Source organism: Dendrobates tinctorius, unplaced genomic scaffold (assembly GCF_039654945.1).
Source record: "Dendrobates tinctorius isolate UK_male_01 unplaced genomic scaffold, ASM3965494v1 ptg000059l, whole genome shotgun sequence".
Taxonomy (NCBI): domain Eukaryota; kingdom Metazoa; phylum Chordata; class Amphibia; order Anura; family Dendrobatidae; genus Dendrobates; species Dendrobates tinctorius.
In genome coordinates, this window is record NW_027361727.1 from 10680695 (window position 1) to 10702081 (window position 21387).

Sequence of the window (21387 nt, forward strand, 5' to 3'; positions counted from 1 at the left end):
TACAGTGTATATATACAGGACAGGAGGAGTGGTACTGTGCAGTGTATATATACAGGACAGGAGGAGTGGTACTGTGCAGTGTATATATACAGGAGGAGTGGTACTGTGCAGTGTATATATACAGGGCAGGAGGAGTGGTGCTGTGCAGGGTAAATATACAGGACAGGAGGAGTGGTACTGTGCAGTGTATATATACAGGACAGGAGGAGTGGTACTGTGCAGTGTATATATACAGGACAGGAGGAGTGGTACTGTGCAGTGTATATATACAGGAGGAGCAGTACTGTGCAGTGTATATATACAGGACAGGAGGAGTGGTACTGTGCAGTGTATATATACAGGGCAGGAGGAGTGATGCTGTTCAGTGTATATATACAGGACAGGAGGAGTGGTACTGTGCAGTGTATATATAAAGGACAGGAGGAGTGGTGCTGTTCAGTGTATATATACAGGACAGGAGGAGTGGTGCTGTGCAGTGTATATATACAGGACAGGAGGAGTGGTACTGTGCAGTGTATATATACAGGACAGGAGGAGTGTTTCTGTGCAGTGTATATATACAGGACAGGAGGAGTGGTACTGTGCAGTGTATATATAAAGGACAGGAGGAGTGGTGCTGTTCAGTGTATATATACAGGACAGGAGGAGTGGTGCTGTGCAGTGTATATGTACAGGGCAGGAGGAGTGGTGCTGTTCAGTGTATATATACAGGACAGGAGGAGTGATGCTGTTCAGTGTATATATACAGGACAGGAGGAGTGGTACTGTGCAGTGTATATATAAAGGACAGGAGGAGTGGTGCTGTTCAGTGTATATATACAGGACAGGAGGAGTGGTGCTGTTCAGTGTATATATACAGGACAGGAGGAGTGGTACTGTGCAGTGTATATATACAGGACAGGAGGAGTGTTTCTGTGCAGTGTATATATACAGGACAGGAGGAGTGGTACTGTGCAGTGTATATATAAAGGACAGGAGGAGTGGTGCTGTTCAGTGTATATATACAGGACAGGAGGAGTGGTGCTGTGCAGTGTATATGTACAGGACAGGAGGAGTAGTACTGTACAGTGTATACACAGGACAGGAGGAGTAGTACCGTGCTGTGTATATATGCAGGACAGGAGGAGTGGTAATGTGCAGTATATATACAGGACAGGAGGAGTGGTGCTGTGCAGTGTGTATATATACAGGGCAGGAGGAGTGGTGCTGTTCAGTGTATATATACAGGACAGGAGGAGTGGTACTGTGCAGTGTATATATACAGGACAGGAGGAGTGGTGCTGTGCAGTGTATATGTACAGGACAGGAGGAGTGGTACTGTGCAGTGTATATATACAGGACAGGAGGAGTGGTACTGTGCAGTGTATATATACAGGACAGGAGGAGTGGTACAGTGCAGTGTATATATACAGGACAGGAGGAGTGGTACTGTGCAGTGTATATATACAGGAGGAGTGGTACTGTGCAGTGTATATATACAGGGCAGGAGGAGTGGTGCTGTGCAGTGTAAATATACAGGACAGGAGGCGTGGTACTGTGCAGTGTATATATACAGGACAGGAGGAGTGGTACTGTGCAGTGTATATATACAGGACAGGAGGAGTGGTACTGTGCAGTGTATATATACAGGACAGGAGGAGTGGTACTGTGCAGTGTATATATACAGGGCAGGAGGAGTGGTGCTGTACAGTGTATATATACAGGACAGGAGGAGTGGTACTGTGCAGTGTATATATAGAGGACAGGAGGAGTGGTGCTGTGCAGTGTATATATACAGGACAGGAGGAGTGGTGCTGTGCAGTGTATATGTACAGGACAGGAGGAGTGGTACTGTGCAGTGTATATATACAGGACAGGAGGAGTGGTACTGTACAGTGTATATATACAGGACAGGAGGAGTGGTGCTGTGCAGTGTATATATACAGGAGAGGAAGGGTGGTACTGTGCGGTGTATATATACAGGACAGGAGGAGTGGTGCTGTGCAGTGTATATGTACAGGACAGGAGGAGTGGTACTGTGCAGTGTATATATACAGGACAGGAGGAGTGGTACTGTACAGTGTATATATACAGGACAGGAGGAGTGGTGCTGTGCAGTGTATATATACAGGACAGGAGGAGTGGTACTGTGCAGTGTATATATACAGGAGGAGTGGTACTGTGCAGTGTATATATACAGGGCAGGAGGAGTTGTGCTGTGCAGTGTAAATATACAGGATAGGAGAAGTGGTACTGTGCAGTGTATATATACAGGACAGGAGGAGTGGTACTGTGCAGTGTATATATACAGGACAGGAGGAGTGGTACTGTGCAGTGTATATATACAGGAGGAGCGGTACTGTGCAGTGTATATATACAGGAGGAGCAGTACTGTGCAGTGTATATATACAGGACAGGAGGAGTGGTACTGTGCAGTATATATACAGGACAGGAGGAGTGGTGCTGTGCAGTGTATATATACAGGGCAGGAGGAGTGGTGCTGTTCAGTGTATATATACAGGACAGGAGGAGTGGTACTGTGCAGTGTATATATACAGGACAGGAGGAGTGGTGCTGTGCAGTGTATATGTACAGGACAGGAGGAGTGGTACTGTGCAGTGTGTATATACAGGACAGGAGGAGTGGTACTGTGCAGTGTATATATACAGGACAGGAGGAGTGGTACTGTGCAGTGTATATATACAGGAGGAGTGGTACTGTGCAGTGTATATATACAGGACAGGAGGAGTGGTACTGTGCAGTGTATATATACAGGAGGAGTGGTACTGTGTAGTGTATATATACAGGAGGATTGGAACTGTGCAGTGTATATATACAGGAGGAGTGGTACTGTGCAGTGTGTATATATACAGGAGGAGTGGTGCTGTGCAGTGTATATATACAGGACAGGAGGAGTGGTACTGTACAGTGTATATATACAGGGCAGGAGGAGTGGTGCTGTGCAGTGTATATATACAGGACAGGGGGAGTGGTACTGTGCAGTGTATATATGCAGGACAGGAGGAGTGGTACTGTGCAGTGTATATATACAGGACAGGAGGAGTGGTGCTGTGCAGTGTATATATACAGGGCAGGAGGAGTGGTGCTGTGCAGTGTATATATGCAGGACAGGAGGAGTGGTACTGTGCAGTGTATATATACAGGACAGGAGGAGTGGTACTGTTCAGTGTATATATACAGGACAGGAGGAGTGTTACTGTGCAGTTTATATATACAGGACAGGAGGAGTGGTACTGTGAAGTGTATATATACAGGAGGAGTGGTACTGTGTAGTGTATATATACAGGAGGAGTGGAACTGTGCAGTGTATATATACAGGAGGAGTGGTACTGTGCAGTGTATATATACAGGAGGAGTGGTGCTGTGCAGTGTATATATACAGGACAGGAGGAGTGGTACTGTACAGTGTATATATACAGGGCAGGAGGAGTGGTGCTGTGCAGTGTATATATACAGGACAGGGGGAGTGGTACTGTGCAGTGTATATATACAGGACAGGAGGAGTGGTACTGTGCAGTGTATATATACAGGACAGGAGGAGTGGTGCTGTGCAGTGTATATATGCAGGACAGGAGGAGTGGTACTGTGCAGTGTATATATACAGGACAGGAGGAGTGGTACTGTGCAGTGTATATATACAGGAGGAGTGGTACTGTGCAGTGTATATATACAGGGCAGGAGGAGTGGTGCTGTGCAGTGTAAATATACAGGACAGGAGGAGTGGTACTGTGCAGTGTATATATACAGGACAGGAGGAGTGGTACTGTGCAGTGTATATATATACAGGACAGGAGGAGTGGTGCTGTGCAGTGTATATATACAGGACAGGAGGAGTGGTGCTGTGCAGTGTATATATACAGGACAGGAGGAGTGGTACTGTGCAGTGTATATATACAGGACAGGAGGAGTGGTACTGTGCAGTGTATATATACAGGACAGGAGGAGTGGTACTGTGCAGTGTATATATACAGGAGGAGTGGTACTGTGCAGTGTATATATACAGGAGGAGCAGTACTGTGCAGTATATATACAGGACAGGAGGAGTGGTACTGTGCAGTATATATACAGGACAGGAGGAGTGGTGCTGTGCAGTGTATATATACAGGGCAGGAGGAGTGGTACTGTGCAGTATATATACAGGACAGGAGGAGTGGTGCTGTGCAGTGTATATATACAGGGCAGGAGGAGTGGTACTGTGAAGTGTATATATACAGGAGGAGCGGTACTGTGCAGTGTATATATACAGGAGGAGCAGTACTGTGCAGTGTATATATACAGGACAGGAGGAGTGGTACTGTGCAGTATATATACAGGAAAAGGAGGAGTGGTGCTGTGCAGTGTATATATACAGGACAGGAGGAGTGGTACTGTGAAGTGTATATATACAGGAGGAGCGGTACTGTGCAGTGTATATATACAGGAGGAGCAGTACTGTGCAGTGTATATATACAGGACAGGAGGAGTGGTACTGTGCAGTATATATACAGGACAGGAGGAGTGGTGCTGTGCAGTGTATATATACAGGGCAGGAGGAGTGGTGCTGTTCAGTGTATATATACAGGACAGGAGGAGTGGTACTGTGCAGTGTATATATGCAGGACAGGAGGAGTGGTGCTGTGCAGTGTATATATACAGGACAGGAGGAGTGGTACTGTGCAGTGTATATATACAGGACAGGAGGAGTGGTACTGTGCAGTGTATATATATAGGACAGGAGGAGTGGTACTGTGCAGTGTATATATACAGTACAGGAGGAGTGGTACTGTGCAGTGTATATATACAGGACAGGAGGAGTGGTACTGTGCAGTGTATATATACAGGACAGGAGGAGTGGTACTGTGCAGTGTATATATACAGGACAGGAGGAGTGGTACTGTGCAGTGTATATATACAGGACAGGAGGAGTGGTACTGTGCAGTGTATATATATAGGACAGGAGGAGTGGTACTGTGCAGTGTATATATACAGGACAGGAGGAGTGGTACTGTGCAGTGTATATATACAGGACAGGAGGAGTGGTACTGTGCAGTGTATATATACAGGACAGGAGGAGTGGTACTGTGCAGTGTATATATACAGGACAGGAGGAGTGGTACTGTGCAGTGTATATATACAGGACAGGAGGAGTGGTACTGTGCAGTGTATATATACAGGAGGAGTGGTACTGTGCAGTGTATATATACAGGACAGGAGGAGTGGTACTGTGCAGTGTATATATACAGGACAGGAGGAGTGGTGCTGTGCAGTGTAAATATACAGGACAGGAGGAGTGGTACTGTGCAGTGTATATATACAGGGCAGGAGGAGTGGTGCTGTGCAGTGTATATATACAGGACAGGAGGAGTGGTACTGTGCAGTGTATATATACAGGACAGGAGGAGTGGTGCTGTGCAGTGTATATATACAGGGCATGAGGAGTGGTGCTGTGCAGTGTATATATACAGGACAGGAGGAGTGGTACTGTGCAGTGTATATATACAGGACAGGATGAGTGGTACTGTGCAGTGTATATATACAGGAGGAGTGGTACTGTGCAGTGTATATATACAGGACAGGAGGAGTGGTACTGTGCAGTGTATATATACAGGACAGGAGGAGTGGTGCTGTGCAGTGTAAATATACAGGACAGGAGGAGTGGTACTGTGTATTGTATATATACAGGACATGAGAAGTGGTACTGTGCAGTGTATATATACAGGACAGGAGGAGTGGTACTGTGCAGTGTATATATACAGGACAGGAGGAGTGGTACTGTGCAGTGTATATATACAGGACAGGAGGAGTGGTACTGTGCAGTGTATATGTACTGGACAGGAGGAGTGGTACTGTGCAGTGTATATATACAGGACAGGAGGAGTGGTACTGTGCAGTGTATATATACAGGACAGGAGGAGTGGTACTGTGCAGTGTATATATACAGGACAGGAGGAGTGGTACTGTGCAGTGTATATATACAGGACAGGAGGAGTGGTGCTGTGCAGTGTATATATACAGGGCAGGAGGATTGGTGCTGTGCAGTGTATATATACAGGACAGGAGGAGTGGTACTGTGCAGTGTATATATACAGGACAGGAGGAGTGGTACTGTGCAGTGTATATATACAGGACAGGAGGAGTGGTATTGTGCAGTGTATATATACAGGAGGAGCGGTACTGTGCAGTGTATATATACAGGACAGGAGGAGTGGTACTGTGCAGTGTATATATACAGGACAGGAGGAGTGGTACTGTGCAGTGTATATGTACTGGACAGGAGGAGTGGTACTGTGCAGTGTATATATACAGGACAGGAGGAGTGGTACTGTGCAGTGTATATATACAGGACAGGAGGAGTGGTACTGTGCAGTGTATATATACAGGACAGGAGGAGTGGTACTGTGCAGTGTATATATACAGGACAGGAGGAGTGGTGCTGTGCAGTGTATATATACAGGGCAGGAGGATTGGTGCTGTGCAGTGTATATATACAGGACAGGAGGAGTGGTACTGTGCAGTGTATATATACAGGACAGGAGGAGTGGTACTGTGCAGTGTATATATACAGGACAGGAGGAGTGGTACTGTGCAGTGTATATATACAGGACAGGAGGAGTGGTACTGTGCAGTGTATATATACAGGAGGAGTGGTACTGTGCAGTGTATATATACAGGGCAGGAGGAGTGGTGCTGTGCAGTGTAAATATACAGGACAGGAGGAGTGGTACTGTGCAGTGTATATATACAGGACAGGAGGAGTGGTACTGTGCAGTGTATATATACAGGAGGAGCGGTACTGTGCAGTGTATATATACAGGACAGGAGGAGTGGTACTGTGCAGTGTATATATACAGGACAGGAGGAGTGGTACTGTGCAGTGTATATATACAGAAGGAGTGGTACTGTGCAGTGTATATATACAGGAGGAGTGGTACTGTGCAGTGTATATATACAGGACAGGAGGAGTGGTACTGTGCAGTGTATATATACAGGACAGGAGGAGTGGTACTGTGCAGTGTATATATACAGGACAGGAGGAGTGGTACTGTGCAGTGTATATATACAGGAGGAGCGGTACTGTGCAGTGTATATATACAGGACAGGAGGAGTGGTACTGTGCAGTGTATATATACAGGACAGGAGGAGTGGTACTGTGCAGTGTATATATACAGGACAGGAGGAGTGGTACTGTGCAGTGTATATATACAGGACAGGAGGAGTGGTACTGTGCAGTGTATATATACAGGAGGAATGGTACTGTGCAGTGTATTATGTATAGTAATACAGATAATGACAATTACTCCCAGTATACTGGACAGGAGCAGTGGTACTGATCAGCGTATATACAGATACTGCGAGTTTCACCCAGTATGTAAGAGAGGAGCTATACATAAGACTGATGCAAATACTGAGGATTACATCCAATATACTGTACAGAAGTGGTACTGTATAGTGTGTATATTTTATATATATTGTAATAAAGAGAATTTCATGACAGCGCGGTAAAGAGGCAGTGACCCAGGTTATTCCAACTTAAAAGTATTTATTTTGGCAACTTACAAAAATAACTCAAACTTTATCATCTGGTTCACAGCCTGGTCATCCATAACAGTTCGTATAACATCTGTTGCCTTGGGCGACTGCACCGCCGTATCACTCTTGGGTGCATCAACAGCTTTGCCTTCTGTGGCCTGTGTTCAGACTCATACAGCCCTTATCCTGCACAGGGCCTCCTGCTCTGCTGCTTGCAAACCAAACACTAACAAACCCAAACCTTGACTGAAAGTTTAAAGGGGAATCGTGGCCATGGGCCACTCCCAAGACCCAGAGTGGAGGGAGATATCCGCCCCACTACCTTCCTGCAGATCTCTCCAAAAATAAAAGCCCATGTCAGATCGTCGTAATTCTGACTTGGTCAAATAATTTGACCACATCCACTCTCTTTTTTATTTTGCATTGTAATCACAGCTGCGGCTGTAATTACAATGCTCTTCAGCAGGGTTAGTATGCTTCTATGAGCATCCTGGGGGACACATAATGACCCTCGTATATATCAAGCAGTTAATCATTGATAGCCTTTTAGCTGCCAATTCTATAAGTTACATATTGCATGGTGTGCTTCTTCTCAGGAAGCAGCGTCTGGCGGCAGGGCCTTCGTCCCACCATCTATAATCCTACCAGAACCAGGAAATTCTATAGAGGAAAACTGTCTTGAAAGAATCCGGTAAGCAGCTGTTACTATTCTGATGATATCCCTAGATAATGGTTAACTTGCCTTAATTAATGTATCTTTTTTGGACATATTTTATTAATTATCAATTACATATATTGCAGTACATTGCCAAATCTTTTGAATTTCTCCTGCAGACCTCACAGTCCGTCCTTTAGATCCAGTCGCCAGGCCAGATCATCCATCTCTTCTGCAAACTCCTTGATATCTGTCGGTAAGATCACGCACGACTCTGTCGGGGGATTCTGGTGGCCCTCTTACCTTAGTGATCCTCTGAGGGTTAAGAGGAGATGACTTGTCTTAGGAAAACAGAAATTGGTACTCAAAAACATTCTTACCATCTTGACCCTAAACTTTGATTTTCCCCATCACCCATCAATTAATGATCCTTAGTAATAATGGGTGGCCGGGCATACGTGTGGTCATTACATCTTGGCAGACGCCTCAAGGGTGGATTTCCATCCCGATGGTAAATACGTAAAAATATGCGTATAGACTGCCAAGACATGCCACCCGCGGCAGGAGAGGAACACTTCACAATGTTTACCAGAGCAGTCTCCAAAACATCAACGGCAGAAGTGCCAGGAGCATCGTGTGCGTGGACGCCGCCGCAGAGTGGAGGGAAGCGGAGGGCCTCCTGTGTACAAAGCCCTATAGAGGTCATTCTTCCTTTGATACAATTTGTGCCAAGGGTCAAGTGTTTCTTATCTGTAACTGTGGGTGGTCCACACAAGGCATCCGTTTGGGGATAGGGTGGTCCCTGTGACATAGCATTGTCAAAATATATTTTTACACATTGCCCAAAAGTGGTTTCCAACATATCGCATTTTGACAAGAGCAGAAGTTCTCATCATCGTGAAACATGGATTTATCAATAGTCTCATAAAATGAATTTAATAACGTTTGCAAATAATAATGATAGTGGAAAAGCGACTTTTAGTGCATATTTATGTGATGCAAAAATTGTAAAAAATTCTGGAAAAAAGCCACCTCTACATGTCATCCTAAAAAATGTAATCCACTGAAATCTGCCATCAGCACCAACCGCACCTTTCCTAATAATTTTGTGTTGAAATATATATAATTTTTTTATTAAAATGGAAAGAAATTAGGACTGACACAGAAGAATCCATTATTGATATATTACTTTTCCTTACTCCAACTCACGAATGCCGCACTTTACATGTGCAATGAAAGAAACAATACCTAACGCTGCCCATCATAGACAGGGCTTGGAGGAGATAACGTGACATGTTGTGCTTTCTGTCCCTGTAAACAGATGGTAGCACTGAAGTCTGCTCCAGCAGCTTACACTTTTCTCCTTCAGATAACAATGGCCATGTGATCGACCTGGTCCACGGCAGTCTACCCGACCTTAGGATATCAGAGGAGGACAAGAGGAAAAACCTGCAGTTATTAGAAGAGGCCAAAAAAGTCAGCGAGAAATTCCTAACCCGACGGGGACGACGCTCGAGATGCAGCCTCTCCGACTCGCCCACAGGTGCTTGGTGTATTAAGGGTTGTTTTTTTGCACCTAAAACCTCCTCCTGGTACAGTAAAATGTTATATTTGGACAATGCCACTATAATACGACTTTCTTTTATCTTTTCCTCTCCAGTCTCTTCCCCATCACCAAGCCCCAAAGTGTCTCCAGTGTCATCTCGGAGCAACTCCTTCACCTTTCCGGCAGCACAAGGTACAAAAAGCCATCAAATGCTCGTCAATTGTTGGGGAAATATCAAGGCTAAAGTGTGGGGTCCTATAGTCAGTGGCTTTGGATTGGCACAGAAACTAGAACGGTAGCCACCCGCTGTGCCACCCTACTATGTGGGCTCTCCTGGGATCGGTTGATCTCATGCAGGACACTTTACATCCTTTGGTTGCTGCCCAAGTAGAAGTAGATTTGCTCCTTTTTGCAATACTTCCCTTTACCATATACAAGGCAGGGGCCCATTCCTGACTTTGTTATGGGACCCCAAGAGTTCTTGTGATGCCCCTGACTGGTTTACCCGGTTCTGTTCAGCAATATTATGGGGTACAATGGATGACAGTTCTGGATATCATGACCGGCTGGCTCAATTACTGGTGGCACTGTAAATGCTAGGACATTTTCTTTGCACAGTTTTAAATGGTACCGCCGCAGACCTCAAGTCTGGTCTGCAAAGTTTGCTGTCAAGATGACTTCTTGCTTTTGCAGCACATCCCCTACAGTTTCTCCTAATTACACTGAATGTGCCACCCGTGTGATCAATGCATCATGCTGCACCACTAGCAACGGAATACTCACTGGTGAACACTCTCATATTGTCGTGAAGATGCCATCACAACAACTGCTTCCCTTGCCCCCCAAAGCATCACTAATATCTTTGGGAGTATCCGCATCCTAAGAACGTAGATACGGGTCAATTCAGCAAAAGGAGAATGGGTGGGCACATTCCTCCCGATTCTGCAAAAGGACCATCCTTTTAAGACGTGGACCATGAGAGTCGATGTATCCCCCGTCTCTTCCCTATCTCCACATGGTATGATATTCTATGTGAATGGCGGTCATCACCGGCTCCTCTTTGTTGAGGTCTTGATGACGTCTTCTCCCTGATCTGTAATCGCTCTGTTTACCCCGTTACTTAGTGATATCAATTATCTGCTAATTTCACCCCCACCATCTCCATAAAGGACAGACTAATAATAGTTCACATAAATGAGGAAACATTGTTCTCTCCGAATTCCACTTATTTCAGAGCACGCTGCCAGACACGCCGGATTTTTTCCTCTTTCTCTTGTTTCACATTTCAGCATTTAGTGTCGCGCTGGGAATCAGCCGCTTCATTGTGACTATATTAGGTATCCGGAGCGGTCAGAGAGAAGGAACGCTCGGTAATCTGGAAAAGAGAGCGGCCTGAGCGTGAAGACATGGTCCCAACACACACCGACAATGGGCTGCAATAAATCCACCTCCTCCGGTAGCCAACATGGAGGTAACCAAAGAGGAGGGTGATCTAGTATGAACGCCCTTAAAGTTGACTTTCAAAGGGGGGGAATATCACCGGAGAGGGTTAAATTGGCCACCGATCTTTCGGACATGTGCGTCATTTTCAGGCGGATTCCACAATAAAGAGAACAAAAAAGAAACAGCAAAAAGAACATTTGAACAGCAATATAAAAACGCCCTGCTATGCGCGCGTTCCATTCCTTCAGGCTTTGAAAGCTTTTAAGCGACTAAAAGAAGTGACTAGTTAGTTCCTCCAAAACTAAAAAAACTAACGCAAAGCGACACGTCAGGAAAAACACACTGCCACCGTTTTCCCGAAGTGTCTTCCTATAGCGAAAACGATGTGGGTACGCCGGAGCGTAAAAGACTCTGCGGTCACATTCCCTTAGAGTGGAGGATTTTTGGCAGTCCCCCTCTAAAATGTAAAGTGCTGCAGAATATGTTGGCGCTATAGTATTAAAATTATTATTTCTGTGTACAGGACCTGATCCGTATCCCAGTGTCTTCCCTGCAGCTGCAACATTACTACAGGTAAGATGGCACGGAAATGTAAGGAGACAGAAATACTGAGATTAAAAAAAAGGATTATTGGATGTTCGAAGTCTTTATGACTTATAATGGACACAGAAGTCCAGTCTTGATAAATTCCCCCCTTTGTGTCTCGCCTTCTCACTGTTTTCGAGATTTTTGGTTGACGTTAATAAAATTTTGCAGGAAACCCATCCTGGGCTAGTCCCACAGCTGAGGGGCTGGTTAATTGTGTGAATGGAGATGAGTCCGGGACAGAAGAGAGATGTGTGCTGCTGTATGTGGCTCACAGATAATTTGTTTACACCTCGTGATACTTATTTAAAAACGCTTCAAACTAAGCGTGATACCCATTTAAAGAGAACCTGTCAACTGCAACAAATCTTTACTTTGTGTAAAAGCCGTCGTTCTCCTGAATCCGGCACCATTTTTCTTTTGTTCCTGCGCCTCGCCATTCCTGACATATCGCCCCGTCTTCCCTTTTACGTAAATCTAATCTTGTTAGCCAAGTGGGAGTGATTATCAACTATTCTGTGGCCGTCTTCCTAAGGACCACACCCAGTTGGATAGAGTGCTAGATTTATGTACAGCAAAGAAAGGACCATATCTATGGAACAGAGAGGCACAGGAACAAAAGAAAGGCAGCGCCGGATTCAGGAGAACAGCGGCATTTACACCAGGTAAAAAAAGCTAAAACATTTATGGTGAGTGACAACATTAAGGATCCACTCATTATAAGATATAACATTGCATTAGGGCTTTTCTACTGCCCTGTACAGAGACTCTCCATGAGCGCAGTCTCATCACCAGTCCTACATGCCATATTAATAATTTCCATCGTTCTAGAATGCAACAAAGGGGTTGACGGATCGGAAACAGAACGACCAAAGGAAGATTTCTCAGGGCCGGCTCACCCCCCGTCCTCATAGTCTTACAGCTGCTTCTAAGGAGACCCTTTATGAACAGAAGGAAAACTTTGACCCCCTGAAACCCGTGAGCAACACATATAAATCCCTGGCCACTGATGTCTCTAAACCTTCTTTTATTAAGACCAGAATTGGTTCTGATCAGGAGCTCCAGAAATCCATCCTGAAGAAGCCGGGTGACCCACCTCGAGGAGGCATCTCAGAGGGACTGGCTGTTTCTAATGTGGCTTTCCAATTCCCGGGGTCACCTCAAGTTCCTGTTGACTCCAAGTTTGTATCCCGGTTGGAACATGTGACGGCCGGGAACAGGCCCCCGCTCCTGAGGGCCCTCTCCTGGGACAGCGTGGAACCAGAGCAAAGAACTAAATCCAGTTTAGAGTCACCCGAAAAAAACTTTATTTCCAATGATGATAAATGTAACGACAAACTGTCCAAGTTCTCCGGGCTGAAGGATTTTCATATTCAACCTGTTCGACTTCAGAAGCTGACCAAACTGAGGGAGGTAAGTGACCACCATGTGTGCCCAAAGAATAATATGGATTTGCTGAAATGTGAGCGGGTTGTAGCAGGTATGGGAATAATCTCTTATCCTCGGGAGAGGTGATAACATCCTGATCACTGAGATCTAACAGCTGGGAGCCTTATGATTGGGCAGAGCTTCCGTATGCCCCACCTCCACTTCTTTGTTCTTTTATGAGACTGCTGAAGATGGCAAAACACAGCGCTCAGATACTGTATACCCGGCAGTCCCGTAGAGGATGAGTAGACCGCAGAGTGCATACTGAAGCTTGGCTCCATTCACACTACGCTCTGCAGAGCCCTGTTCTCAAGATCAGTGGGATTCCTGGCTACTGGAGCCTCAGCGATCAGGTAGTTATCTCCCCCATACTATGCATAGGGGATAACCTCCATACTTGGCACTAGTCCTCTAAGGCTATGTGCACACAACACAGATTTTTTAAGCTGATTTTGGAGCAGAAACTTAGTGGAAATTCTTCAAAAAGTTCTGCTTAATTTCTGCTCCGAAAGCTCTGCAGCAAAGAGTCCTAATAATAACACTTACCTAAAACCAGAAAACTCCTAAAAGACGAAGAAGAGCAGAAGTCGGCTGTACGCAGCTGCAGACGTGAGCAGTGGATAATTACTGTGGTGACCACTAGAGGGTGCTACTCTCATATGGATGATGAGTTTGGATTGTAGATGGTGATGACAGGTTACACGGTGAGGCCACGTTCACACATTCAGTATTTAGTCAGTTTTTTACATCTATATTTATAAGCCAAAATCAGGAGTGGAACAATCAGAGAAAAAGCATAATACATAGACACACGTCACCACTTCTGCATTTCTCACCCACTCCTGGTTTTGGCTTACAAACACTAATGTAAAGTACTGAGCGTGACGGCGTAATACAGACCCGACTTCTACATTTAATCAGTAGCCTCCATTTTACCTGCACTGACTGATACATTGTAGCAAAGTATCAGGGCATGAGAAAAATTGTGCTGTCTATGCATTATGTCACAGAGCATTACCTGCACTGATACTTTGTTACAAACTCTCAACTGTCTGGTGTTTTAGGACAGGGTATTTCATCCCTAGAGGTGCATTATAGCGACTGGCCCAGAACAGATAACAGACAACAGAGACTTTTTTTTTAATTTTGGCTGGCATCTAGCTCAGCAGGGGGCCAAGCCTCAAAGGCTGTGACAGATCTCACACCTTGACCAGCTCAGAGCAGGACAAAGGCCTGCTTGCCAAATAAAGTCCTGCTGAAGCTGCAGACACCTTCTAGAACATTCTAGAAACATAATTCCATAAGGAGTTATGAAGATACTATACGTCCTAGCCATACATCGTGTATATCCTCAGAACATGGCGAACGTCCGCCTTTGTCTCACCCCGTTCTAGCACCCAGGAGTATAGAACAGCTAGTAGAAACCAGATAAAAAAGCTGTGTTTGGTCTTAACGCGTATCAGGGACCTGGCCGGATCCAATGGCGCCCAAAGCGGCTCCCTAGGACCGTCCATTAAGGCGTTATGACACATCTTAGGTTGCTAGAAGCAAGAGGAGGGGATTTAGGTTTAGCCCAAAGTACAGGAGGTGAGTAATCCAAAGGGGTCGTGTAAAGCATGGCCTATTGCTTTTTCTCTGGGGAGGTCGTAACACGAGCCTCCCATGTGGCACCCCTCTCCCGAAAGTTAGGACTTTCATCTACTGTTAACTGACCCATATATTTTGATTATATCTTTTGTCCTACCACTATCTGTATTTGCATATCTGACCGTTGGATATGTCTAATCATTGTGTATATAGTGTATATTCTAGTGTTCCCTTAAGGTGATTTTAAATATATAATTTAACCTTGGGCTGCTCTTTTATCTCGATCCATAAAGCCACATGTCCATTTCTCGATTAACTTTCCATGCTACCAGGGCTGGTTTCTGGCCCGATATACCGTGGAGGAAATAAGTATTTGATCCCTTGCTGATTTTGTAAGTTTGCCCACTAACAAAGACATGAACAGTCTATAAATTTACAAAATCAGCAAGGGATCAAATACTTATTTCCCCCACTGTAATCCCATTAACAGACCGGGCTTATATCTAACGAGGAATTGGTGGCAGTCCTACCGGGACGACAGCGCTCTGTTTCACTTGGTGATAGTAAAAGGGGCCTCTCAACCTGTTAGTGTCGTGAGAGAGTTTGATGCAACGTCAGTGATTGTGTGGGCTACATTCTCTTACTCCCTGGACCCGTGTGGACAGAGTTTGTCTGTGTAAAATTGTATCAAGCTTACCTTACGTGTCCCCAGGGGACAGACCGCATTACGTGATTCTTCTAACACAATAGCGACGTCAGGCGGGTGTCTAGGTGCGGGTTCCTCATATGTGTTGGCAGCGGTGGGATTCTGCGTGATCTCTCTGGTTCCATCCTACACAAGTGGTGGCAGTGGTGGGATTCTGCGTTATCTCTCCGGGGGGCATCCTTCAGACTTAAGCTGCTGAACTGTCCTGTTTAGATTGGCAGCCGAGTATACTTTACACTACCTGGTTTGATGCACAGAGAATTAATTTCCATTATAGCTGTAACAATAGGCGTACGCTCCCGAAAAAAGTGCACTGCACAGCTCACGTTCACTCCTCCATAACCATTACAGTCTATGGCACTGTCGGTGCATACGTCTGAACTCCGTTTTGTGTAAGGGTCGGAAATATGCCCTTATGGGGTCACTAACCGCAATGTGAAGGTGCCCTTAGGGTAGGTTCTTATAAGCATATAAAAAAATAGTTCAGAGTTTCAATCAGAAAACCCCGTGTGCAATATATATATTTTTTTCTTACAGCATCAGTTTTTAATAATTTACAGGACCGTTATACAGTTTTCCTACAGAATTGCGATGTATCTGTAAACATCAGATGTTATACTGTGGCTCCATAAGGCATCTGATTTTTTTCGCGCACCCATAGACTTGAATGGGTGAGTGTCATCCGTTTTCTGGAAGAAACTTGTGCATGCTGCGATTTATTTTTCACTCGCAGATTCGATCAGTGAAAAAATAAAATCTATCATCCACACAGCCCCATTGAATAACATTGGCCCGAGTGCTGTCAATTCTTTTTTCACGGACAACACTCAGACTTTTGTGAATGAGCCCTAAATGACACGCAGATCCAGAGGGTGAAAGTAACCTCAATAATGGAAGAACATCCGGATCGGATGACGCCCTGTCCAGAGTGACATTTCTAACTCTCACATAAAGCGGGTGACTAATCCGGGCCATCCTAATGTAACCCAACCTGTAAACAGGAAAGTTCTGATTAATGCGTGTCAGCCTAGGGGCAGCCCTCAGGGTGTGCGCAGATCCAGTATCTCACAACGGAGTATCCTCTGTCTTCCCGGACACTTCCCTCTCTGGCTTGCTGCCAATAACCTGTATCGTGCCATGAAATTGTCATGATGGGCCGTGATAAGAACCACAGTTATCATGACACGTTCTATCACATCTTCCCCATATCTAAGGAGTTCATTGCATTATTGTGTGAGAAGCTTCACAGAGCAATGGTGGCTTATTCTACTATCACGCTGTCATTCTCATTTACTTTTACCGTATTGTTATTTTGTTTTTTTCTTTAAGTCATTCTTCTTCTTGTCATCTGATTCTCCATCCATAATCCTCAGCTGCTCCAGACCTCACATACTATCCCAACTCTTACTACTTCCACTGTTGCTCTCAAAAATATCACTATCATTGTCCAAAATTGTATCCCCCAGCATGAGATCCTTAGTCTTTATCCCCATCATGTGATCGTTAGTCTCCATCATACCTACCACACCCTCCAACATCTTATCATTAGAATTGCGCAGGTTGATCTATGGCTCAGATCTTCAAACGAAGAGCTACGGATACCCTCAGGTAAGAGTCGGTTCTCAGGGTTCCCCAGATCAATGGTCCCAGACTACTAATGCAACTGATGGACTAGATCCTGAAAATTGACTTGCACAAGCTCCAACACATATCATCCACATGTCCACCTCTTCATCCTCACTGCATATCATATGACCCTCATCTCCAGCCTCCATCGTGCTATCACTTCATCATATTGGTCCAAGCCTCTATCATCACCATATCGCAGTTCTTCCTCTTTAATTCAATCATCCTCCACCATGTGACCATCATCCATCGTACCGTTCATTAATCCATCCTTATCCTTCTTGGTGTCATCACCCTCCATGATCTCTCCACTACTCTCCTCCATACATATAGACCATGTGTCACAAACCCACCGCTGACACGGGTATGTCAGCGGACGGAGGGATGCGACGCACTGCCAGCACACGGCTATCACAGGCACAGTGGGGGCTTATCTTAGTTATCCCACCACTGGCACCATGTGACAAAAATACAGCAAGCTAGTCTTGCCCTAACAATTTATCGCAGGGTGGTTATTTTGGATACCCCACCACTGCTAACCACCTTCCAAGAACTGCGGGGATTTATGGATATCCCACTTTTCAGTTCCACTTTGGAACTCGCAGCTCTCCGGCGCCCCCCTTACCGTCAGGTCAGTCAGGGAACTACACCTGGGATAATTGGTCTCTGGCCGGCTGCTTCAATGAGGTCTGGCCACCCGGCACGCTGTAGTGAGGGAATTGTAAAAGCTTTGGCCGCAGCCACCCAATTAGCTTATAAAGTCCCTTTCCGTCACAGCCAGCAGTACCCGGGGTCCAAATCACACTTGGCTGCCACCAGCTACGATTCACTTAATCAATGAGTTAATTAAGAGGGTCCGTAGCAAACCCCCAAATTAGTAGCGATTATCTTAAAGGCGCTAAAGTTTGTTTCTTAGAGCATGAAGACAGACTGATAACTTTACGATTTATTCCCCAAAGTCGGGCAGTGATTACATAGATAAAAAAGTTGTTACAAAGTTGAGACATTAAATATGTACATTGTGTCACGTGGACCCATCCTGTGTGACACGGCTCGCAAGCCGGTAACTAAAACAACAGGACGCGGCACGTGATACTGTCCTGTGTGACACGGCTTGCAGGCCGGTAACTAAAACAACAAGACAAGGGGTAGGGAAACAGTTACAACAGTGGGCCCTGCGATAGGGAAAGGGGACGTGGAGACCTCCTGCACTCCCCTGAGTCAGTGTCCCTAACGCACCTAACGTTCCGTATGCCGGTTCCGCACCGGGCGCCGATCACGAACCTGTCGCCCTAGCACACCCTACACCTATCCCTTGCTAGGGAGCTGGGTGGCGCAGGCACTGGCCCCACCGCTGTATTAATACACACTAAGGAGAAAACACAAACGGGGAAACACAACTTACTCTGTTGCACTTGCTCCTGGAAACAGAGTCCACCACCAGCATGCAGCTCTCCTCCAGAATCGCTGCCACCAAGCTCTGTCAGAGCTACCAGGAAATCCCCTATGACTCCTTTCACACCAGGGCTCTGACTGAGCTGCCAGGACCTCTCACTAGATCCTTCCTCCACCAAGGATGGTTGAAATGAACACTATCACCAACAATGATTGCAACACCTGTGACTCTTTTATAGCAGAGTCAGCAATCACACCTGCATTATGATTATGTGCACTGAAACTAAAGAAACAAGTGCAATGATGCTCACCACCACCGGGGCAAACTCAGATCAGACGACACTACAGTGCAATACTCCTAATGGCCACCGGGGCAAAAACCAACCTTAAGCACAGCTTAGGAAAAAAAAAAGTTTACCTGTGCTTTTATATCAGTCTTGATCCAGCATGGATCATGACAGTACCCTCCCCTTAATGAGGGGCCTCTGGACCCTCAAGACCACTCCCCATCAGGGAACCACCTACAGCGGAGATGCCCAGACCCAGAGTTCACCCCAGCAACTACCTGCATGTCAGGTTGATAAGAAACGAGCCCGCTAGTATTGGCAACGTATGTTCTGGAGGCAACACACATCTCTGAAGCGCTGACCTGGGGAACGGGTTGTGTATGTGTATGTTTGGTATGAGTTGGTAACACTCCACAACACATTTCCACTGGATGCTTTTTGGTGGCCACCCATACATGCTCGTTCACACACAGGTCCGGACCTGAACGTTTATTGCCACTCGTTCGTTTGTCACCACTTGGAGAACTTTCTGGGATTGACAACAGAGGCGTCCCCCTGTGTCACCACACTCACACCCCCGCACCTCACCAAGGGGTACACCACCCTCCAACCCCTTCCACCACGAGGTCTGCGCCTCCCAGGGTTGGCTAATGGCGAGGGTTGAAACTTGTCCCTACTCTCCTGCAGCACATCTGCTGCCCTCACCGTAGAGGAAGGGGTCCATTGCAGAGAGACGGCAGAGACAGTAGTTCCTAGGCAGCAGCCCTCACACGAGTGCCCCCAGCTGACCACTTCCCTCGCCCGCCAATCTATTACCGGGTTGTGTCTCTTCGGCCAAGGGAGGCCTAAAACAATAGGTACTGGCATTCCCTCCAAGACTTGGCATGACAAGGACTCCTCATGATGTCCTATACGCAGATGGATATTCTCTACGACCTTGGTCAAGCTCCCCTGGCTCAGTGGAACAGAGTTTATGGCCTGGACACTTATAGGCTGAGCTAGCATCCTACACCTCAGACCATGAGTCTGGACAAAGCGAGCATCCACCAGACTGACTCCTGCTCCGCTGTCCACAAACATCGGTATCACCTCCAGTACCCCGCCAGCCAAGACCTCTGCTGACATGGTACTTTGGGAGGGCAAAATGGAGGAAATGTATACTCCCTGGTCGCCTCCCTCCAAGCGATCAGGGGAATGCGGCTTCTCAGATGGCACAGATAATTTGGCACGCAATGGGCAAGCCTTCAGGACATGACCAGTCTGCCCACAGTACAAACATGCCGACACCACTCCCCGAACCGTAGGCAGCTCCGAAACCAAACTAGCTCCTCCTACTTGCATGGGTTCGTCAGGAAACTTGGCATGAACTGGGCAGGCTCTCATAAAATGGCCAGGCTTCCCACAGGAAAAGTATACCCCCCCACCACGACGAGCCGCAGACACCCCCTTTTTTGTATCAACAACACTGGGCTGTCTGGGTTCCTCCGTCCGCACTGGTGGGTCCTCCTCCCTAGCGAGGACATCAGGGGGCACTTTTTGTATATGTCTTTCCCTAAGGCATCTATCCACCCGGATGGCAAGGGACATGGCGGCCTCCAGCGACCTGGGAGCGGCGTACTGCACCAGAGTATCCTGCAACTTTGGAGACAAACCCTGCACAAATTGACTCCTAAGTGCAGGGTCATTCCACTGAGTATTAGTGGCCCATCTCCTAAACTCTGAGCAGTACTCCTCAGCGACCCGGACTCCCTGTTTACACCTACAGATTTGCGATTCTGCCAAGGCGACGCCATCAGGATCCCCATACACAAGCGCCAAAGCCGCAAAGAACTCGTCCACGGACTCTAAAGATGAAGAATCGTCCGGTAGGGAGAAGGTCCAGGATTGGGGATCCCCTTTAAGAAGGGGCATAATGATTCCCACCCATTGCTCTTCACTCCCTGATGAACGAGGGTGCAGCCTGAAATACAGTTTACAGGCTTGTTGAAATACCAAGAATTGATCTCTCGCTCCAGAAAATCTGTCAGGGAGGGATATCTTTGGTTCTGGCTGAGCCTGTTCCTGGACCGAGCCCACCAACAGCCGCAACTGCCGCACCAACCCTCCGCATAGCCCCCTAATCTCAATAGTAAGGGTCTGCAGCATTTGGGCAAAGGTCTGAACTGGGTCCATGGCTCAGCAGAAAAAAAAAGTGACATAGTTACATAGTTTTGAAGGCTGAAGGAAGACCTTATGTCCATCTAGTTCAGCCTATTTTTAGTGCAGCTGTTCTGCATTGTTGATCCTGGGGAAGGCAAAAAACCCACAGAGTAGCAGCCAATTTTCTCCATAGGGAAAAAAGTTCCTTCCCCCTAAGCTGGGTCAACCATCTACCTATAATATTATGTTATTCGTAATCTTCTATACTGTTACAAGAAAAGCATCCATTCCTTTCTTAAATTCATTCAGTTGCGGTTGGTGATAATGTCACGTGGACCCGTCCTGTGTGACACGGCTTGCAGGCCGGTAACTAAAACAACAGGACGCGGCACGTGATACTGTCCTTTGTGGCACGGCTTGCAGGCCGGTAACTAAAACAACAAGACAAGGGGTAGGGAAACAGTTACAACGGTGGGCCCTG

General features: G+C 46.3%; 1 protein-coding gene across 2 annotated transcripts in view; it reads left to right on the forward strand.

Moving 5' to 3' along the window:
• The window catches only part of IRAG1 (inositol 1,4,5-triphosphate receptor associated 1), a 204183-nt gene that overhangs the window by 149955 nt on the left and 32841 nt on the right, over positions 1-21387 (forward strand). For both annotated transcript variants that reach the window (XM_073578388.1, XM_073578389.1), the window contains 6 exons: positions 8106-8200; positions 8344-8420; positions 9534-9707; positions 9825-9902; positions 11677-11726; positions 12570-13151. In XM_073578388.1, the coding sequence (XP_073434489.1) occupies positions 8106-8200; positions 8344-8420; positions 9534-9707; positions 9825-9902; positions 11677-11726; positions 12570-13151 (1056 nt within the window). The remainder of the gene's footprint in view (positions 1-8105; positions 8201-8343; positions 8421-9533; positions 9708-9824; positions 9903-11676; positions 11727-12569; positions 13152-21387) is intronic.